This window comes from Panthera tigris, chromosome E2 (genome assembly GCF_018350195.1).
Source record: "Panthera tigris isolate Pti1 chromosome E2, P.tigris_Pti1_mat1.1, whole genome shotgun sequence".
NCBI lineage: Eukaryota > Metazoa > Chordata > Mammalia > Carnivora > Felidae > Panthera > Panthera tigris.
In genome coordinates, this window is record NC_056674.1 from 994,287 (window position 1) to 1,014,136 (window position 19,850).

The following is a 19,850-nucleotide window of genomic DNA, read 5'->3' on the forward strand; positions in this document are numbered from 1 at the left end:
TCAAACGGGAGGGAAGCCTGCCCGTGTGTGCCTTTTTCCTTCGCCCCTCCAAGCAGACCTTGGCTCCTTACTGCAAGAGGCCCCTGTCCGCCGCAACGGAATTGTGGAGACCACTTGATCCAGAAAGCCCTGAGCCGAGGTGCTGCGTCGTCCTCTAGTGAGAGCTAGAGGAGAGACTTCCGTGTAGACAATACCAAAGGGCGGCACGTGGCGACTGTCTCCTGAGAGGGGCCATGTTGGCGCTCTTAGTTTTGCTCACCTGGTGACAGGTTCCGGAGTTCCGCTTCCACAGTGACATAACCGGACCAAGAACGTGCGAGGGGAGGCGCCAAGCCTGCTGAACCGTTAGGGGTCGGGGTCCCCACATCTCCTGGGCTGCCCCGACCCGAGAGGGACAGGGACCGCCCGCCCGGGTGACCACCGCCCACCCACAGAGTCCGATGGCGGTGGCCGCGCCCAGGGACCCGGCTGAGGTAACCGCGCGGCCCCAAGGGCCCTCCCCGCCTTCCCCCACCCAGACCCTCGAGGCCCGAACGCGGGGCGCCTGCTCGCGTCCCTGCGGCCCAGGTCCGGTGTCCGGGCCGGGAAGGCGCTCGCGGGCGGGGGCCCCGGGTCTCAGCGCCGGCGTGACGGGGTGCGGGAGGGGGCTGCAGGGGAGGGACACGTGGTGAGGGGCGATGCAGAGCACTGAGGCACAGAGGCTTAACTGCCAGCCGAGTCGAGTCGTAGTCTTCAGGGCCGGCAAGAGTTCGGGGAGCCTCGATCCCTGGAACCCGCCGTGGCCTCCCGCGTCCAAGACTGGACACGCCCCCATTTCCCGGGGCTGCAGGGGCGTTTATGGAACCGACACGAACAGGTGTGTGGGGTCCCAGTCCTCATTGGCCCCGACCCCCACCCCCTTGTCCTGCATTGTTGTGTCCCCTGGACTCTTAGGTGCCATTCCACAAGTTTGGGGTCTGGAGACCCTGGAGAAACCCCAGGCCCGTGCCAGGAGTTACATGAAGGTGTTTCCGTTTGTGGCAACCAGTGTGGGCACGGTTGTCCCAGGACCTGGTAGCGAGGTGTGCACACGCTGGAGTTAACACCCAGCCGGAACTATTCAGGAAACGAACGGTCCCCCTTTGTTTCGGTTGGGAACAAGGAGCAGGGGCACAGGAGTCAGGACCGGAACGACTGCCTGAGAAGTTGGGTGTCTCTTGTGGTGGGAATGGGAAGCCTGGATGTGAGCAGGAATGTGACATTACCAAGGGCCTCATGGGATCCACCCCGCTATAGCATGAAGTGTAGACTGCGAGTTCAGGGAGGAGGTTACTGTCATAGTCTCGTGAGGGTTATTGGACCAGGGCCCTGGCTTACAGGTCGTTGGAGTCGGGATGTGTGTTTTAAGAAGTAACAACTCTATTTTCTAATGTTTCACCCTGTCACGGGGTGAAACAAGGATTCAGGGATACTTCCAGGGTTTTGTTCACATGGACATGGGGATGAGGCTGTCAATGGAGATGAGGAAGTTGGTAGTTTGATGTGTGGGCAGGAGATGTTTTGGGAGCACTGAGTGGACTCATTAAGTAGGCAGCCAACACACAGCTCCAGAAATCTGAGGGGGGGGGGGTTCATAAGGGAGACCTCTAAAAATATCGTGGCTGCTGTGTGGGCCCAGGCGAGTGAGCTGGGGGTCACATCTGCAAGGAGCAGTCTTCTGGTTATGCAGGTAAAGCGATTATGGTGCCAGGAAGAAGGGGGGAGAAAGGGAGTTCGGGCTCGATACTTGGGTGATGGTGTGACTTGAGAGATGAGGGATGTAATGGCCATGAAGGGAGAGTGTGTGGGGACAGGATGCGCGGGCAGGTGGCCACGGTTTCTGGCAGAAGAGTAGACACGAGAGGGATGCAGAGGCTGAGGAGTGACAAGAGCAAGAGGACGACAGTCAGGCCGGAGCCTGTGGAGCTTCTCCACTCTGCGAACTCTGCCAGGATGTGTGAGGACTTTGGTGCAGCCGGGGCAAGGGGGAAGTGTTCGTTCATGCTGGAGGCTAAGGTCGCCTGTGACCTGCCGACCTGGTCACCTGTGACGGACACTAGGTCCTGCCGGTCTGAGGCAGGGTGGCCTGCCCAGAAGGATCTTGGGGCTGCCACCACTAGTGGAAACCACGGCAGGTCTAGAGTGGCGTTGGATCCTGTTTGTCTCTACCGAGCACACTCTGGAAGCTGGTGCTCCCTGTGGTGTGAGGCCTAGAGCGAAGACCCCTGTGATGCCCTATCTCTGTGTGTGCTGAAAGGAGGAGGGACTCACTTGGCCTGAGTGGAAGTTCTCCTCCTCCCTCTTGTGCTGCCGGTGAGGTTTCCGGGCCACACAGCCTTCTCCTCGAAGGTGCGTGTGCTGCTTAGCCCTTCGTGTGGGTTTCAGTTCCCTGCCAGCCCGTGGAGTGACTCAGACGGGCCGATAACGTCCTCTGACAGTGCAGGAGACACCCCACCCTCTCTATCCAATGAAGCCTGCATCCTCTGGCTCCTGGTTGTTCACTCTTTTTTCTTTTTTTAATTTTTTTAACGTTTTTTATTTATTTTTGAGACAGGGAGGGACAGAGCATGAACAGGGGAGGGTCAGAGAGAGGGAGACACAGAATCTGAAACAGGCTCCAGACTCTGAGCTGTCAGCACAGAGCCCGACGCGGGGCTCGAACTCAGGGACCGCGAGATCATGACCTCAGCCGAAGTCGGCCGCTCACCTGACTGAGCCACCCAGGCGCCCCATGTTCGCTCTTTCAGAACACAACAACCACGCTCTGGGCCCGTCTGGGTGCAGTGTCGTCCTCTCCCAGGCGGTGAATACCTGTGGGTAATAAAGTGCTGTCCGTCTCCTCTGTACGGGGTCGGGTGCCGTGTATTTAGTCATCCCATTGCCCTAAGATGGGATGCCCTCCCTCACCAGTGGGGTGAAGAGGAAGTGATTACAATACAAGTCACATATGGGGAGGCCGGAGACCTTTCTACAGCGTGGGACAGTGAGGCGGTGTTGACCATAGGCATGTGGTTGTGAGATCCAGTTTCCAGGATTGTGTGTAGTTAGGGAGAGAATGTGCCTGATGGCCTGGGGACCTGGTATTGAGACTTATGTGACTGTGGCCACCACAGAAGAATAGCTTGGTATGAGTGGGTGAATCCTCTGTGCCAGGTCCACAACTTGGATACGTACTTGTCCACGAGCCTCTTGTGTCGGCAGAACCCTGTGATCAGTGGGCCCATGAGTGGGGGAAGAGCGCCTTGGCTCCCAGCACTGGGGCCTGGTTTCTCCTCTGAGTTGGGAGAATGGGGGAGGATGGGCATGGATTAGGGGTGGGTGGGGGAAAGGATTGTGGATCTTGGGAAAGGGGCTTTTTGTGGTTTCATCTGTCCCCAACATGCCAGGGCAGGGTGACCTTTGAAGACGTGGCCGTGTACTTCTCCGGGGAGGAATGGGGTCTCCTGGACGAGGCTCAGAGATGTCTGTACCAGGATGTGATGCTGGAGACCTTGGCACATATAACCTCCTTGGGTAAGACCCTCAAACCCACCCCTGTGCCCTGGGCTAGTCTCTGCCCTCCCCATGTCCCCAGCAGCAGTCTGTCTTTACTTTGGGACCACGAGCACTGCTTCCCTCCTCAGTTCCCTGGGTGGGTGCTGTAGTAGGTAAGGCTGGGGTCTGCGCACTGCCCTCCTTCCTGGAGTGGGACCGGCTTTCCTGCTGACGTGCAGGGAAGAGGGTGGAGTCTTGCGGTGGACCTAACGGACACCAGCTTCACTACCCTCTTCCTGCCTGGGTGACTTCGTCCACGTGCAAGGCATCTGCATGCTCCAGGTCAGCTGCCTTCTCTAGCTGACGCTTCGCCGTGCCTGCCTGTGCCCGCAATTGCTTTCTCCGCCAGAGTTACTGCTTCCACGGACCATGGGCTGTTCTCAGGAGACCCCCTTCCAGAGTTGTCCGGGGACTCTTTAGTTCTCTTTCCCATAGGCTGTCATGCGCTGGGCTGTTCTAGGCTGCTGGTGGCCACTCATCTGTCCGCTCCTTCTCCTTAGTACCTGTATCACGAAGGTGCCATATCCTTGCTCGTGGTGGGAGTGGGGCTGGATGGGGGAGCCTGTGGTGGTTCACAGGAGGTCCGGTGACCCACCCACAGGATGGCTCAGAGGCAGCCAGGCCCTGCAGAGTGGCACCTGGAGGAAGACGACGTCAGTGTTGGGTTCAGATGCCCCCAAAGCCTATTCTCTTTGACTAGTACTTTGAAGCCAGTGGCCGTACTTCATTTCTGTCCTTCCTTGCCCTTTTATGGCGCTTTGCCGAATGTCATCCCTGTTACTTGTCAGTTCTACTCTAACTTCCAGCCCGGGGTGAGCGTCACAGCTCTGGGCTCCATATGGCACCGGTTTTTCTCACCACTCCACCTGCAGCACTCTGCACAGTGGCCGCTGTGTATTCTGTCATGAGGTGTGGCCGTGTTCTTAAGCCGTCCCTCAACACCACCTGCCCTGTCACAGTCCTGTTTCCTTGAGCCTTGACAAACCCTTCTGCACGGCATTGGTGTCATCACGATGAGTTCCTTTGGAAAGTTGTTTGCAGAGGACTGAATTGTAGACCTTTTGGCTCCTCTCTGTCCCGCCACATGCTTGGCCTTCATCTCAGAAGGCCTCTCTCATTCAGTGTTCTTTGTACCCCACTACTGCTGAGCAGCCCCATCCTCAACCTCAGCCGACTCTGTGGTCCCGCAGACAGGCCCGTGCATGGGTTCCCGGGTTTGTTGGCCACACATTCGTAGCTCGTGTACTAGCCTCCCTCCCGTCAAAGTCAGCCCGCGCTTCACCAGCATTTCCTGCTTTCAGGCTGCTGGCACGGAGCAGGGGACGAGGAGGCACCCGAGCAGAGCGTTTCTGTACAAGGAGTGTCACGGGGCAGGACTTCCAAGGCGGCTGTGTCCTCCCAGAAGGCCCCCCCTCGTGAGGTGTGTGTCCCGGACTTGAGGGAACTTTTACATTCGACCGAGCACCACGCGACACCTGGTGGACAGAAAGTGCACAAGATGGGGGCGTGTGACACACAGGTGTATTTCGACACAGACCTGGGGCACCAGCAGCAGCGCACTGGAGAGAAATGCTTCGGGAGCAACAGGGGCGGAGCCTCTTCTCGGAAGGACTACACATTCTGTGTGTCCGGGAAGCCCTTTTCCTGTGGCGAGGTTGTGAGGGACTTGTTGGCGAGCTCGAGATTCCTCCAGGATCGGGCCACACACACCAGGGAGAAGTCAGACAGGAGAGCTGAGTGCGGGGCGGCCTCTCACGGAAGGAGAACTCCGTGCATCTCGGGAGAGGGCGCCAAGGACCTCACTTGCAGACACACCCTTGTTCGTCACCAGAGACACCTCAGCAGAGACAGATGCTTCATGTGCAGCGAATGTGGGAAATCTTTTAGCAAAAGCTACAGCCTCAGTGACCACTGGAGAGTGCACACTGGGGAAAAGCCTTATGAGTGTGGGCAATGTGGGAAGTCCTTTAGGCAAAGCTCCAGCCTCATTCAACACCGGAGGGTTCACACTGGAGCAAGGCCTCACGAGTGTGACGAATGTGGGAAATTATTTAGCAACAAGTCCAACCTCATTAAACATCGGAGAATTCACACCGGAGAACGGCCGTACGAGTGCAGCGAGTGCGGGAAGTCCTTCAGCGAGAGCTCTGCGCTCCTTCAACACCGGAGTGTGCACACTGGAGAGAGGCCTTATGAGTGCAGCGAATGCGGGAAGTTCTTTACCTACCACTCCAGCCTCATAAAACACCAGAGAGTTCACTCAGGATCAAGGCCCTACGAGTGCAGCGAATGCGGAAAATCCTTTACTCAGAATTCCAGCCTCATTGAACACCGAAGAGTCCACAGCGGAGAAAGGCCTTATAAGTGCAGCGAATGTGAGAAATCCTTTAGCCAGAGCTCTGCGCTTCTTCAACATCGGAGAGTTCACACTGGAGAGAGGCCTTATGAGTGCAGCGAATGTGGGAAATTCTTTACTTACTTTAGTTCCAGTCTCCTAAAACACCAGAGAGTACACACTGGATCGAGGCCTTACGAGTGCGCTGAATGTGGAAAATCCTTTACTCAGAACTCCAGCCTCATTAAACACAGGAGAGTTCACACTGGAGAAAGGCCTTATGAGTGCAGCGAATGTGGGAAGTCCTTTAGCCATAGCTCCAGCCTCATTAAGCACCGGAAAGTGCACACCGGGTAAGGGCTTGAGGAGTACGGTGAATTTGGGAAACGTTTACCCGTGTCTTCCATTTCCGTGACCGTTCAAATATTCACACCAGAAAAAAGGCTTTATGAGTTTTGAAGGTGGGAGATATTTACGTCCGTATTCAAGCTCCTAAAACACCACAGTGTCCCTTCAGATGAAGGCCCGGGAATGTGGCCGATGGGAGAAGGGGCTGACCGAAGTCGAGCCTCGGTGCACTCCAGAGAACTCACACTGAAGAAGGGCCTTAGAAATGCCGTGACTGTGAGAAAGCCTTCAGCCAAAGGACTGAGCTCATCGGAGATGACAAATTTCAAATGGGAGACCTACCTGAAATGTGCAGGTATACAGCATTTAGGTGTTCAGTGTGACAGCGCTGGAGGAGAGCCTTTCGGAAGGTGCCATTTGCCGGTGTTGAACCTCATACATCTAAACATCCACAGAAACCCCAGGGATGTGGCAGCTGCAGTGCACTTTGTTAACCTGCCCAGGGCCATGCTCCAGTGTCAGGGCAGGTCCCAGATGACCATGAACAGCCCGAGTACTTGCTCCTTCCCTGTGTCAGGGCAGGTCCCAGATGACCATGAACAGCCCCAGTATTGCTCCTTCCCCACTTTCCTCTCTGAGGAGGTAGGGCATGGATCTCACCCAGTTTTGGCCTAGAGGACTGTTGGTGCATTGAAAAGGTGGACTGCATGTCTCAGGGCTGTTATTGTCCTCGTGACTCTAGAGATGGAAACCCCAGCCTCCCAAGTCACCAACCCAGCAGTCACCCTCCCATTGCTCTTGTTTGTACCATAATAAAGGTCTTACTGTTTAAGTCACTGTTAATCGTGGGGATTCCATTCACTGTGTGCGTGTAGGAAGTTAACTGTGTTTGCTAGCATGAGCATGTGAACACATTCGTGTGCCTTAGAAGGGACAGTGTGACGGCAGAAGATAGCTCTCCAGTCAGAGTTTAGTTTGTATGGCTGCTTGAAGACTTTCAGGGAAGGCTGAAGGCTCTGTGATCCTAATTTATAGTTGGATGCCAGGATATTTTGTAGGGTCAGAGTTTCAATCCGAAGAGTGGCAGTTGTTGGCTGTTAGGACAACCTTCAGGGCTTCTAAGCAACATAAAGTTGTTGTCTTGTTCACGAGGGATATTGATGGTATAGTGAGTGCCCGGTGCTCTTGAAGGAAATCTATTCCCCAGGCCTGGCAGCACAGCCACAGGCCTTGATGTCCTGAATTCTGTAGGTAGCATCACTGGTTTTAAGACTATAAGGGCCATGGGCATGATCACTGTGACGCAAATTGGATTAAGAGAGAGTGCAGGAGACCAACAAACTGCAGTGATCCTCTCTGAAAAGGGCATCCACAGTATTTAGGCACTGTGACCTTGAAGGATGAGCAGGTACAGAAAATCTCAGGACCTCCAGAAGGGTCTGTCTTGTGTAGCTGAGGGCCTGTCAGAAAAAATAATCTCAAGGTTTTGTGGATTCCTGTGTCCCCTCTGGGCTGTTCACCAAAGTCTGTTATAGATGGCAGCAAAATGAGGACAGAGACAGGAGAGAGCTCTTAGTTCAACAGTGAGGCCTTTTTGACCCAGCCAGTGTCTTTGTTGAATGACACGGAAACACCTTCATTGCTCACCTAATTTTCCTGCCGCTGACACCTATGTCTTCTGATGAGGACACACATGGTGGAGTCAGTATGGTGGCCCAACTTGATATCTGAAGTGTAGGCAATCCAGACTTTTTTTTTCTTTTCTTTCCTCTGCTTATTTTATTTTTTTAATTTAATTTTTATTTTTAAAAACTTACATCCAAATTAGTTAGCACATAGTGCAACAATGATTTCAGGAGTAGATTCCTTAGTGCCCCTTACCCATCTAGCCCATCCCCCCTCCCACAACCTCTCCAGCAACCCTCAGTTTGTTCTCCATATTTAGGAGTCTCTTCTGTTTTGCCCCCTCCCTGTTTTCATATTATTTTTGTTTCCTTTCCCTTATGTTCATGTGTTTTGTCTCTAAAAGTTCTCATATGAGTGAACTCATATGATTTTTGTCTTTCTCTGACTAATTTCGCTAAGCATCATACCCTCCGGTTCCATCTATGTAGTTGCAAATGGCAAGACTTCATTCTTTTTGATCGCAGAGTAATAATCCATTGTATATAGACACCACATCTTCTTTATCCATTCATCCATCGATGGACATTGGGGCTCTTTCCATACTTTGGCTATTGTTGATAGTGATGCTATAAACCATGGGTGTATGTGCCCCTTCGAAACAGCACACCTGTATCCCGTGGATAAATGCCTAGTAGGGCAATTGCTGGGTCGTAGGGTAGTTCTATTTTTATTTTTTTGAGGAACCTCCATACTGTTTTCCAGAGTGGCTGCACCCGTTTGCATTCCCACCAGCAGTGCAAAAGAGATCCTCTTTCTCTGCATCCTCCCCAACATCTGTTGTTGCCTGAGTTGTTAATGTTAGCCATTCTGACAGGTGTGAGGTGGTATCTCATGGTGGTTTTGCTTTGTATTTCCCTGATGATGAGTGATGTTGAGCATTTTTTCATGTGTCGGTTGGCCATCTGGATGTCTTCCTTGGAGAAGTGTCTATTCATGTCTTTTGCCCATTTCTTCACTGGATTACTTGTTTTTTGGGTGTTGAGTTTGATAAGTTCTTTGTAGATTTTGGATACTAACCCTTTATCTGATATGTCATTTCCAAATATCTTCTCCCGTTCTGTCAGTTGCCTTTCAGTTTTGCTGACTGTTTCCTTCACTGTGCAGAAGCTTTTTATTTTCATGAGGTCCCAGTAGTTCATGGCAATCCAGGCTTTTAATGTGAAACTTATTTTTAAAGCTTCAGTAAGGTGCAAATGACATGCAGTTTCCATCATTAAATTATGCAGTTTGATGTTTGGACATTCATGTAACCCATGAAGCCATCGATCATGACCATAAACCTTCCCACACCCCCATATTTATTTGTGTTCCCTGATAATGCATCCTCGAGGCAGCCATTGACTTGTCATTATAATAGATGAGTTTGCATTTTCTAGAATTTGTATGATTGAAGTCTTAAAGTCTTTAGTCCATTTCCTTGGGTGCCCTCACGTGGCACTTATTTTGGAATTCATCAGTGGTGCCTGTACGAGCAGTTCATTTTTATATCGCTGAGAAGAGTGTCCTGTCGATACGACGCTATTTACTTATTTATTCCTGTTAGTGGATATTTGTTTCCAGGTTCAGCTGCTGCAAGTAAAAATGCTGCAGAAATTGGATACAGTTCTTCATACTGACAGGGTCCTCTCTGTTGTGTTAATCCTGGAGTCAGCTTGTGGGTGAATGTAGGGCCTCTAAGGGACCCCAGATTGTCATCTAAAATGATTCTTCCTCTTGTATTCCCACTAGCAGTGGATGAGAGTTCCATTTCTCTGGTATCTCTGCTAGGAGTGGGTACGGTTAGTCTTTTTAAATGTGAACCCAGTTGGTACACGTGTAGCATTATCTCACCGTGGTATAGGTGGGTTTCCCTCATGTTGCATGATGTTGAGCAAAGCTCTTGGACTCAAAATACAAAATACGGGTGGAGGCTGGGCATGGAGTCAAGAAGCCTCATTTACACTGTAGCAAATTTGAAGAGACAAAAGGCCGAGCACTTTATCAAGTGAACAATAAAAGCTAACAAATGGTCAGTGGTACATATAGGTTAGAAGCCTTGCAGATTTACCTAATACTTGCCTAAGGCTAAATTTTCCATCCTGATTGGAACCAATCTGCATTAAATAAGGAGCACAACTGACAAACCCCAGCACTTAAAATGATATATCGTACGTTCAAGTATTTTGATTGTGTGTAATAAAGTTTTTGGAGTCATACAAGAGCATTTCCATCTTAGAAACACATTCTGAAGGGATTAGGTGAGTAACGACATCACGTCTGGGATCAAATTTAAACTCCTAAGTGGATGGGGGTAGATGAGTGAAGAATGACCATAAAATGATAGCCTTCTCCGTTTGGGGAATATACTTGGAAATGCCATTATAATGGGTAGAATATGTCATGTTATGAGTAATATCATATGGTGAGGAGGATAAACTCAAAAGGACAGAAGGAAGCTTTTAATACCGTAAGCATGAAAAGGATAAAACATACGTTCTAGATATGAGCAGTTGAGGACAGTTATGCCTGAATTAAATTGTTTAAAAGATATTTAAAACGTAAAACTTTGTCTTTTTAAGTAGCCACTATTAATGTGTGTGTTATTCCATTTTATTTGATGTAGTAGACAAATCCTACAAAGATTGAGATAGCCCTTTGTAGCTTTAAAGTAGAAACAATTAGTATTACCACAGAAAGGGGAATGCAAAAAAGCCTTACAAAACACAAGGCCCACTTCCTTCCTTTGCAGATAATTAAATTAGGGCCCAAGAAGCGGAAGTGACTTGCAGGATGGGAAGTAAAATCCAGGGCTACTAACTCTCACTTCAATGTTTTGTTTCATGTTACTTGTTTTTGTTTTTGTTTTTAATTTAAAAACTTTAGGGGCACCTGGGTGGCTCAGTCAGTTAACTGTCTGACTCTTGATTTCGGCTCCAGTCATGACCTCACTGTCGTGAGACTGAGCCTTGCGTCCGGCTCCGTGCTCGGGGTGGAGCCTGCTTAAGATTCTCTCCCTCTGTCCCTCTCCCCTGCTCACGTGCTCTTTCTCTTAAAATAAGTAAATGCAAACGCATACCTGTATTTTTGCTGGTGCCTGGCTGGCTCAGTTGGAAGAGCACGTGACTAGATTTCAGGTTCCTGTATTTGAGCCTCACACTGAGTGTAGAGATTACTTAAAAACATGACTAACTTCAAAAAAAGCTTTAATTTATTTAGAGCGCTTCTAGGTTTATAGGAAAATTAGGAGCAGGGTAGGCATCTCCCGCGTATCCCCTGCCCCCACACATGCAGTGCCTTTCCTCCTCCATTATCAAGGTCCCCCACCAGAGTGATACATTTGTTATCTTTGATTATCATTATCACCCAGAGTCCATGGTGCATATGAGGGTTCACTCTTGGTGTGTACATTAGAGTCCGAACAACTCATAATATATAACACAGTATCACGTAGAATATTTTCACTGCGCTAAAAATTCTCTGCTTCCATCTATCCATCCCTCTCTTGCTCACGCATTGCCCAGGAACCACTGATCCTTTTTTCTCTCAATAATTTTGCCCTTTTCAGAATGCCTTATAGCTGGAATCCTACAGTATGAATCCTCTTTAATTATTTTTAATGTTTTTTCAAATTTATTTTTGAGAGAGAGAGAGAGAGAGAGAGAGCACATGCGTGAACAGGGGAGGGGCAGAGAGAGAGAGACAGTGAGACACCGAATCTGAAGCAGGCTCCAGGCTCCGAGCTGTCAGCACAGAGCCTCACAGTGGGGCTTGAACCCACGAACTGTGAGATCATGACCTGAGCTGAAATCAGACTCTCAATCAACTCAGCCACCCAGGCGCCCCCCAGTATGAAGCCTCTTCAGATGTCTGTTTTCACTTACGCACTTAATATGCTCTTTAAGATCCCTCCATGTCTTTTCATGGCATGATAGTTCATTGCTTTTCAGAACTAGATAATATCCTTGTCTGCACATATCAATGTGATCCATTCACCCACTATGGAGACATCTTGGTTGCTTCCAAGTTTTAGCAATTTTGAATAAGACGCTAGGAACCATTACTGGCAGATATTTGAGTGGCCCTGTTTTCTTTCTTTTTTTTTTTAAATTTTCTTTAATGTTTATTTATTTTTGAGACAGAGAGAGACAGAGCATGAACGGGGGAGGGGCAGAAAGGGAGGGAGACACAGAATCCGAAGCAACTCCAGGCTCTGAGCTGTCAGCACAGAGCCCCAGGCGGGGCCCGAACTCACAGACTGCGAGATCATGACCTGAGCCGAAGTTGGAAGCTCAACCGACTGAGCCACCCAGGCGCCCCGAGTGGTCCTGTTCTCAACTCCACTGGGTAAATACGAAGGAGCACAGTTGCCAGGTTGTATGGTAAGAGTAACTTTAGTTCTGAAAGAAACCGCCCAAGCGTCTTCCAAAGTGGCTGTGCTGTTGTCACCAGCAAGGAATGAGAGTTCACGCTGTCCCCCATCCTCTCCGGCATGTGCTGTCTTCAGCATTCCCGTTCCTCACTCTAACAGGTGTGTGGTGGCATCCCGGTGAGGATTTTTGCATCTGTCTTCATGAGAGACTGGGTCTATAGTTTTCTTCGTTGTCACGGCTTTGTTTGGTTTGGGTACTGGGGCAATGCTAGCCTCGTAGGAGTTGGGGCTTATTCCCTCTGCTTCTCCCTCTGAAGAGATTGTAGAGAATTGGTACAATTTCTTCTTTAAATACTGAGGAGAGAGCATCAGTGAAGCCATTTTAGGGTGCTACGTTCTGTTTTGGAAAGTATTCCAAAAAGAGACTGATTCAGTTTCAAGACTGATGCAATTTGGATTCAGTTGAAATTCTTGATTCAGTTTCTTCTGTCCTGTATCTCTTTGTTCTATTATCCCTGGAACTGGTAATTGACAGCTTCTGTGGTTGTCCTACAGCTGTGTCATCTGTTTCTCTTCCAAGCTTTTCTGTTTGTTTTTTCCCAGTTTTAGAGGTTATTCTGGGATATCTTCAGGTCAGATTCTTTGCTTAGCTACGTGTAGTCTACTGATAAGCCCACCAGAGCATTCTTCATTTCGGTTACACTTTTGATCTCCAGTATTTGTTTTCTGGGGTGGGGGTGGGAGGGTTGTTTGTTTGGAATTTCCATCTCAGTTTACATAACCCGTCTGTTCTTGCATGCTGTCTAATTTATCCAGTACAGCCTTTAGCATCTTAATCACAATTGTTTTAAATTCCTAACCTCCTGGGGAGCCTGGGTGGCTCAGTCGGTTAAGTGTCCAACTTCGGCTCAGGTCATGATCTCGCGGTTTGTGAGTTTGGGTCCCTCGTCGGGCTCTGTGCTGACAGCTCAGAGCCTGGAGCCTGCTTCGGATTCTGTGTGTCCCTCTCTCTCTGCCCCTCTCCTGCTCATGCTCTGTTTCAACAACAACAACAACAACAACATTATTCCTAGTCTCCCACTTCCACATCCCTGTCTAGTGTGAGCCTGGTTCGAAGGCTTGCTTGGTCTCTGCAGACTTTTTACATTCATCACACCTTGTGATATTGTCTTGAGGTCTATGTGTGAAGTACTCCATGAATGGGACTGGTGTAGACAGGAGCGGCATTAGTGTGGGGAGAAGGGGACTGTTACGTCGTCTGTGACTAGGGGTCTGTTTGGTTTTGTCTTGTTTTATGCCTGGAACAGTGTTATGATTTGTTTGGCACAGAAATTTCCTCTTTAACCTTTGAGTTCCTTATGAGTGGATCTTCACAGTTTCTGAGATTAAGAGGTTTTGTTTGTAGGTTAAAGATTTATTTTATTATTTAAAAAAAAAATTTTAGGGGCGCCTGGGTGGCGCAGTCGGTTAAGCGTCCGACTTCAGCCAGGTCACAATCTCGCGGTCCGTGAGTTCGAGCCCCGCGTCAGGCTCTGGGCTGATGGCTCGGAGCCTGGAGCCTGTTTCCGATTCTGTGTCTCCCTCTCTCTCTGCCCCTCCCCCGTTCATGCTCTGTCTCTCTCTGTCCCAAAAATAAATAAAAAACGTTGAAAAAAAAAATTAAAAAAAAAATTTTAATGTTTATTTATTTTTGAGAAACAGAGAGACACAGCATGAGCATGGAACGAGCAGAGAGAGCGTAGAAGCAGTCTCCAGGCTCTGAGCTGTCAGCCCAGAGCCTGACGTGGGGCTCGAACTCACAAGCCATGAGATACTGACCTGAGCCGAAGTCAGAGGCTTAACAACTGAGCCACCCAAGTGCCCCAAAGATTTATTTTCTTTTATGGAATGAATTTACTGACATAAAATAGAGGTCTCAAGTCTTATAGTGAGTTTGTGCTTCTGCACTGTGCCTTGTCAGTGTCCCCCCACACCTTGGTTGGGACAGGGTGGATCGAGTGGCCTGGAGGTAGGTATGTTTCCCTTCCCTCTGTTCACCTAGGCTCTGGTAAATCCTGAGCAACTTAGGCTCTGCTCAAATAGTGTGCATATTGGTTTGGTATGATTTAGAGCCATTCGTTGATGATGAAAATGAATCTGCCTTTAGAAGTAATGTGTTTTGACAAAAGAATGAGGTTCAAGACGTCATCAACTCATCTGTTCTCACCAATAATAACTCAGTAGCCCAGGTGCTGCGGGTTCCTGCCGGGACTTCGCAATAAAAACATAGGAAGGAGCAAATATGGCTAAGGGCCATTTAGACCAAAACTCCTGAGAGTTGGTGAAGACCATCCCAGAGTGCTGGGTTGGGCAAGGCTAACTGCTCATCTGAATAGCTCTCCAAAGACCTTAGGGCATTAGCTCCTGCCATAGTAAAGGCCACTCTTTTACACCAGTGGGGAAGACCACAGTGGCCCTGGAAGGAGATCCACTAGCCCATCAACACTGGCATCATCGTTCCCTAGCAACATGTTCTAGGAACAGGGGACTTCCCTTTGCGCTGGCGGCTGGACATCAGCTATGGGTTTGCCGTCTCTCCATAGTACTAACTCAGAACAAGTTTTGCCTCCACTACATGTGGACGTTACTCCTTTCATCTCCTTCTGCCTGCTACAATAGTGTGATTAGTTGACTATTGATTTGGATATGTTATTTTCTTCCTTGGCTTATTAAGAGATTACCTCGTATGTCACTAGCTTGTGAAATTCCCACCGTGAACCTCTGTTAAATAAAGACAAATTCAGTTTCAGAGCATTAATTTGCCTCAAATCAAAACAAACAGTTTTTGGGGCGCCTGGGTGGCGCAGTCGGTTAAGCATCCGACTTCAGCCAGGTCACGATCTCGCGGTCTGTGAGTTCGAGCCCCGCGTCAGGCTCTGGGCTGATGGCTCGGAGCCTGGAGCCTGTTTCCGATTCTGTGTCTCCCTCTCTCTCTGCCCCTCCCCCGTTCATGCTCTGTCTCTCTCTGTCCCAAAAATAAATAAAAAACGTTGAAAAAAAAATTTAAAAAAAAAAAACAAACAAAAAAAAACAAACAAACTGTTTTTTCTGCAAGCAGACTTTGCAGAGAACCATGCTTTGGCATATTTGAAAATGGTTTCTTTGGGGGAATCTGGCTGGCTTCGTCAGTAGAGCACGTGGCTCTCGATCTCAGGCTCATGAACTCAAGCCCCACCTGGGACACAGGGCTTACTTAAAAAAGCAAACAAACAAACAAACAAACAAAGAAAACAGGTAACATTCAAAGAAAAAGAAGAATAAAATGGGTTTCTTTTCCTTTCTGCTCTTGGAGCACAGGATCTTCTCCTGTCGCAGAAGATCACAGAACATCACGGGATACTCACTGCGAGAATCAGGTAGAACTCTACAAGTGTGTGGGAGCTCTCCACAGGGCTGGGTTCCCCAGGAAGTTTTCTCTCAGGCTCGTTTCCACTGAGACTCCAGCAATTGGGCAAGTACATTTCAGTCTCCCTACCCCTGCACGGGCTCCCACTGATTCCACATGTGCATTTCTGCTTCAGTATATTGTGATCTCTGTATCTGCTGGTCTCAACCGGGGCACAGCAGTTTTCCCTGTGACCGCAGTTATTTTTGGAATCGGAGAAGAGTCTGTTGGTTTGTTCAGCTTTTTCCTTGTTAGGATGGAGAGGCGACTTCCAGTTTGTTACACGCTAGGCCAAACCCACAAGTACCCTGTTACCCTTTTGATTTCTTCCTTCTGAAAAGATAAAATTACCGACACAATGGTACTGCTATGGGTTTGAATCCTTGTGTTCCCCCAAATTTCATATGCTGAAATCCTACATCACAGAAAGGTGATGGTCTTAGGGGGTGAGGCTTTGGGGAGGTGCTTAAGTCATGAGGGTGGAGCCCTCCTGAATGGGATCAGTGCTCTATGGGAGGCTGCAGAGAGACCCATGGCCCCTTCCACCATGTTGAGGACGCAGAGAACGTCAGCACCCCAAGGAGAGCCCTGGCCCCACCATGCTGGCACCGTGGTCTCCAACATCCAGTCTCCAAGACTGTGAGAATTAATTATGTTGTGTATAAGCTACCCCGTCTGTGAAAATTTCTTACAGCAGTCTGAACAGACCAAGCCACATTTTATCATTTCTTCTGGCGATATGCAACCATACACCAAACAGGAAAACACTGTGTAATGAAGCAAAATGAAGCTTCCCCAGTCTTCCACCATTACTTATCATTTCATAGCCATTTTTGTATGATCTGTCCTCACATATACCGGTACGTTACTTAGACATTACACTTAATGCAGAAGAACTCATGGAGGATATATTTTCAACAGGTTCATAGTCCCAATAGCCATCAGACAACACATTTTTTAAATCTGGCAAATATGTTCTTGGGGCGCCTGGGTGGGTCAGTCAGTTAAGCGTCTGACTTTGGCTCAGGTCATGATCTCACAGTTCATGAGTTCAAGCCCCACATTGAGCTCTGTGCTGACAGGTCAGAGCCAGAGCCTGCTTCGGATTCTGTGTGTGTGTGTGTGTGTCTCTCTCCCTGCCCCTCCCCCGCTCACACTCTGTCTCTCTCTCTGTCTCTCTCAAAAATAAAACATTTTAAAAAATCTGACATATTCCTCATGCTCAATTTCCTCAATTGCGTCACAAATGTTGTTTCTTAAGCCATATTTATTGCAGCTAGGACCCAGAACGTATGCTGATGCCCTACAGTTGCTCTCTCAAAAGTTATGTTAACCCACAGGTCCCAGTTGCCTTCTTATTAATTGTTGAAGTTGCCGAGGGGTTTGTTCATTAGAGTTTGCCATCTCCTGGGTGCAGCCTAGTGAGTCTCTGACGCTGTCCAACCGGTCACACTGGCCCATAATCCTGCACACTAGATAGTGGTGACACGGGTGATGAGGCTTTTCTCCTGCAGGCATGTGTGATGGTGACTGGTGGGGACATACAACAATCTTCCCCGCCTACAGATCCACTCCGCACTCGTATTTGGTATGTGTATTCATCAACACTGCCAAGGAATTAATTCTGTCTCTATCTAGCTGAAGATTTTACCAGATCCCACAGGACTGTGCCTTTCAGATGCCAGTCTCAAATCCAGGTTGTCACCTGTGCTTCACAGTGACTGGCTGTAAATGAGCAGATCCCCTGACCCCTCCTCTTGCTGGATTGTCTTGCCAGGGTGGCTCACAGAACTCAGGGAAATATGTTTAGAGGCAGATGAAGTACATAGGGGGACCCAGAATGTATCCCGATGTCCTATAGTCGCTCTAGGGGGACTCATAGGGGAGGTACAGTAGGGTCCCCAGTGCAGGAGCTTTTGTCCTCATGGAACTGAGGTGTGCCCCCCTCCAGGCATGTTTACAGACCTGGAGGCTCCTCACGTCTCCTTTTCAAGAGTTTTTACAGACCTCTATATCTAAAAGGATATATAGATCTTTTTTATCCTCCAGCACACTCTCCTGGAGATTGGTGGGTGGGGCTGCAAGTTCTAACCCTCTAATTCTCGTTTCTGATGACCATTCCCCATCCTGACTGTATTTAGGGCCCCCACCCCAACACAAGTCTTTAGCATAAATTAAGGGGTGCTAAAAAATGGGCTCCTTATGACAACACACAAGATATTACTATCACTCAGGAGATAACAAGTGTTGTAGGAGCTCTGTGGCAGGAACAGTGCACAATGGAGAAAGACCAAATAAATTTCTTCATATACCACATTACTGAGTAATGTGTTTAATACTTTAAACTGGAATGTGATGTGCACCAGGAGTAATCAGCTACGAAATTTGCAAAGACTTGCAGAAAAAATCTCAATGTCATACGGAGAAGTAGACAGAACCCATTACATACATGTTTTCAACGTAAATAGAACTCGTCTTCACGTAAGGGCACTTGACAGCATCATTTGTTACATATAGTTTGTCCTAACTTTACCTTTGTAGTTGGGGTAAACATGTGTGTTTGTTTCTTGACTTCACCAGAGGAAAAACAAACTTGTTTGTATGACAGGAAGTTCTTTTTGAAATTAAATAATATAAGTCAGGAATGCAGGTATGAGGGAGCCCGGGTGGTAAAAGGCCTGTGTGGTCCTCAAAGGGATGGGTTGTTGGGATGATGTAGTTCTGACAAGTTCTCTAAGCTAGATGCTATGAGAAAAGGGAAGGGGAGAGTGTCTCCACATTTTCAACAGGGAGAATTATGCCTCTTCTATCTAATCTGTATTTGAGACACCTGAAATCACAAGAATATAGATGACATTCTAGCAACTGATGGATCTACCTAAAAAAGATACCGTACCTAAATAATCATTCAGGGAGGCAACATAAGAGTCTAAATTGTACTAGGATATTTGTTCATAATAAGTATAGAAAGGTTATTCGTTAACCAATATTTTATTTCCTTTCTGTCCTGTATATAAACAGTTTTGAAAGGTCCCCTTTGAACTCTGACATTAGGTACTTTATGATAAGCTTAAAACTTCCTCCCTGGCATATCCTTCTCAACCCTGTCCCTCAGTATCCTATTTGTAGACCTCCTTTCTTTACTTTTTCTTCCATCGGCAGAATTCTAAGCTGGCTAAAATTCCTCAGTGTTCCTGGAGTTTATAGATTTTTGTGGAGATACACTTCTGGAAAATAGACATTCAACCTGGCTTTGTTAAAGTCTGTGGCACTGTCAGGGCGCCTGGGTGGCTCAGTCGGTTGAGCCTCTGACTTCGGCTCAGGTCATGATCTCACAGTTCATAAGTCCGAGCCTGACACTGGGCTCGCTGCTGTCAGCACCAAAGGTGTCAGTGTGGAGCCAGCTTCAGATCCTCTGTTTCCCCCGCCCCCCTGCAAAATAAACGAACATTAGGAGAAAGGGGAACCCTATTGAAGTGTTGGTTGGAATGAAAACTAGTGCAACCACTCTGAAAACTCTGGATGTTCCTCAAAATATAAAACCAGAACCACCCTACGACCCAGAAACTGCGCTACTAGGGATTTATCCAAAGGATATAAAAATGCTGATTTGAAGGGGCACATACACTATATCCTTTATAGCAGCAGTATCAACAACAGCCAAAGTATGGAAAGAGCCCAACTGTCCATCAACCGATGACAGTTTTGTCTACTCTGTGACAAAAAAGAAAGAAATCTTGCCATTTGCAACGTGGATGGAAGTGGAGGGTATTATGCGAGGTGAAATAAGTCAATCAGAGAAAGACAAATATCATATGACTTCACTCATGTAGAATTTGAGAAACTTAACAGATGAACATAAGGGAAGGGAAGGAAAAATAAAAACAGAGGGAGGCAAACCATAAAACTCTTAAATACAGAGAAGAAACTGAGGGGTGATGGGGTGGGTGGACTGGATTAAATGGGTAATGAGCATTAAGAAGGGCACTTGCTGGGATGAGCACTGGGTGTTATATGTAAGTGTTGAATCACTGGTTTCTACTCCTGAAGCCAAAACTACACTGTATGTTAACTAACTTGAGAATAAAAAATAAATAGGGGTGTCTGGGAAGTGGCCGACATCAGCTCAGGTCATGATCTCGCAGTTCACGTGTTCA

General features: G+C 48.3%; 2 protein-coding genes across 3 annotated transcripts in view; one reads left to right on the forward strand and one right to left on the reverse strand.

Moving 5' to 3' along the window:
* The first annotated feature begins 366 nt into the window (after positions 1 to 366).
* On the forward strand, positions 367 to 6,858 carry LOC122234212 (zinc finger protein 154-like). Of its 2 annotated transcripts, none has more exons than XM_042969922.1 (3): positions 367 to 473; positions 3,405 to 3,531; positions 4,854 to 6,858. In XM_042969922.1, exons 1-3 carry the CDS (start codon positions 441 to 443, stop codon positions 6,242 to 6,244), a joined length of 1,551 nt encoding a protein of 516 aa, XP_042825856.1. In that variant the 5' UTR covers positions 367 to 440; the 3' UTR covers positions 6,245 to 6,858. The 2 variants fall into 2 exon arrangements, with proteins under 2 accessions (XP_042825856.1, XP_042825857.1); XM_042969923.1 differs by having other exon boundaries at positions 371 to 473; positions 3,410 to 3,531.
* The window catches only part of LOC102964582 (zinc finger protein 551-like), a 28,893-nt gene continuing 11,787 nt past the window's right edge, over positions 2,745 to 19,850 (reverse strand). The window contains exon 3 of the mRNA XM_042969879.1: positions 2,745 to 2,829. Within this exon, the coding sequence (XP_042825813.1) occupies positions 2,762 to 2,829 (68 nt within the window). The 3' untranslated portion in view covers positions 2,745 to 2,761. The remainder of the gene's footprint in view (positions 2,830 to 19,850) is intronic.

Bases quoted from the DNA above. Each gene is read 5' to 3' on its own strand.
- LOC122234212 (XM_042969922.1), top strand. From the start codon at position 441: ATGGCGGTGGCCGCGCCCAGGGACCCGGCTGAG. The intron at 474-3,404 runs GTAACCGCGCGG...CCAACATGCCAG, and splicing joins CGCCCAGGGACCCGGCTGAG to GGCAGGGTGACCTTTGAAGA. The intron at 3,532-4,853 runs GTAAGACCCTCA...TCCTGCTTTCAG, and splicing joins GGCACATATAACCTCCTTGG to GCTGCTGGCACGGAGCAGGG.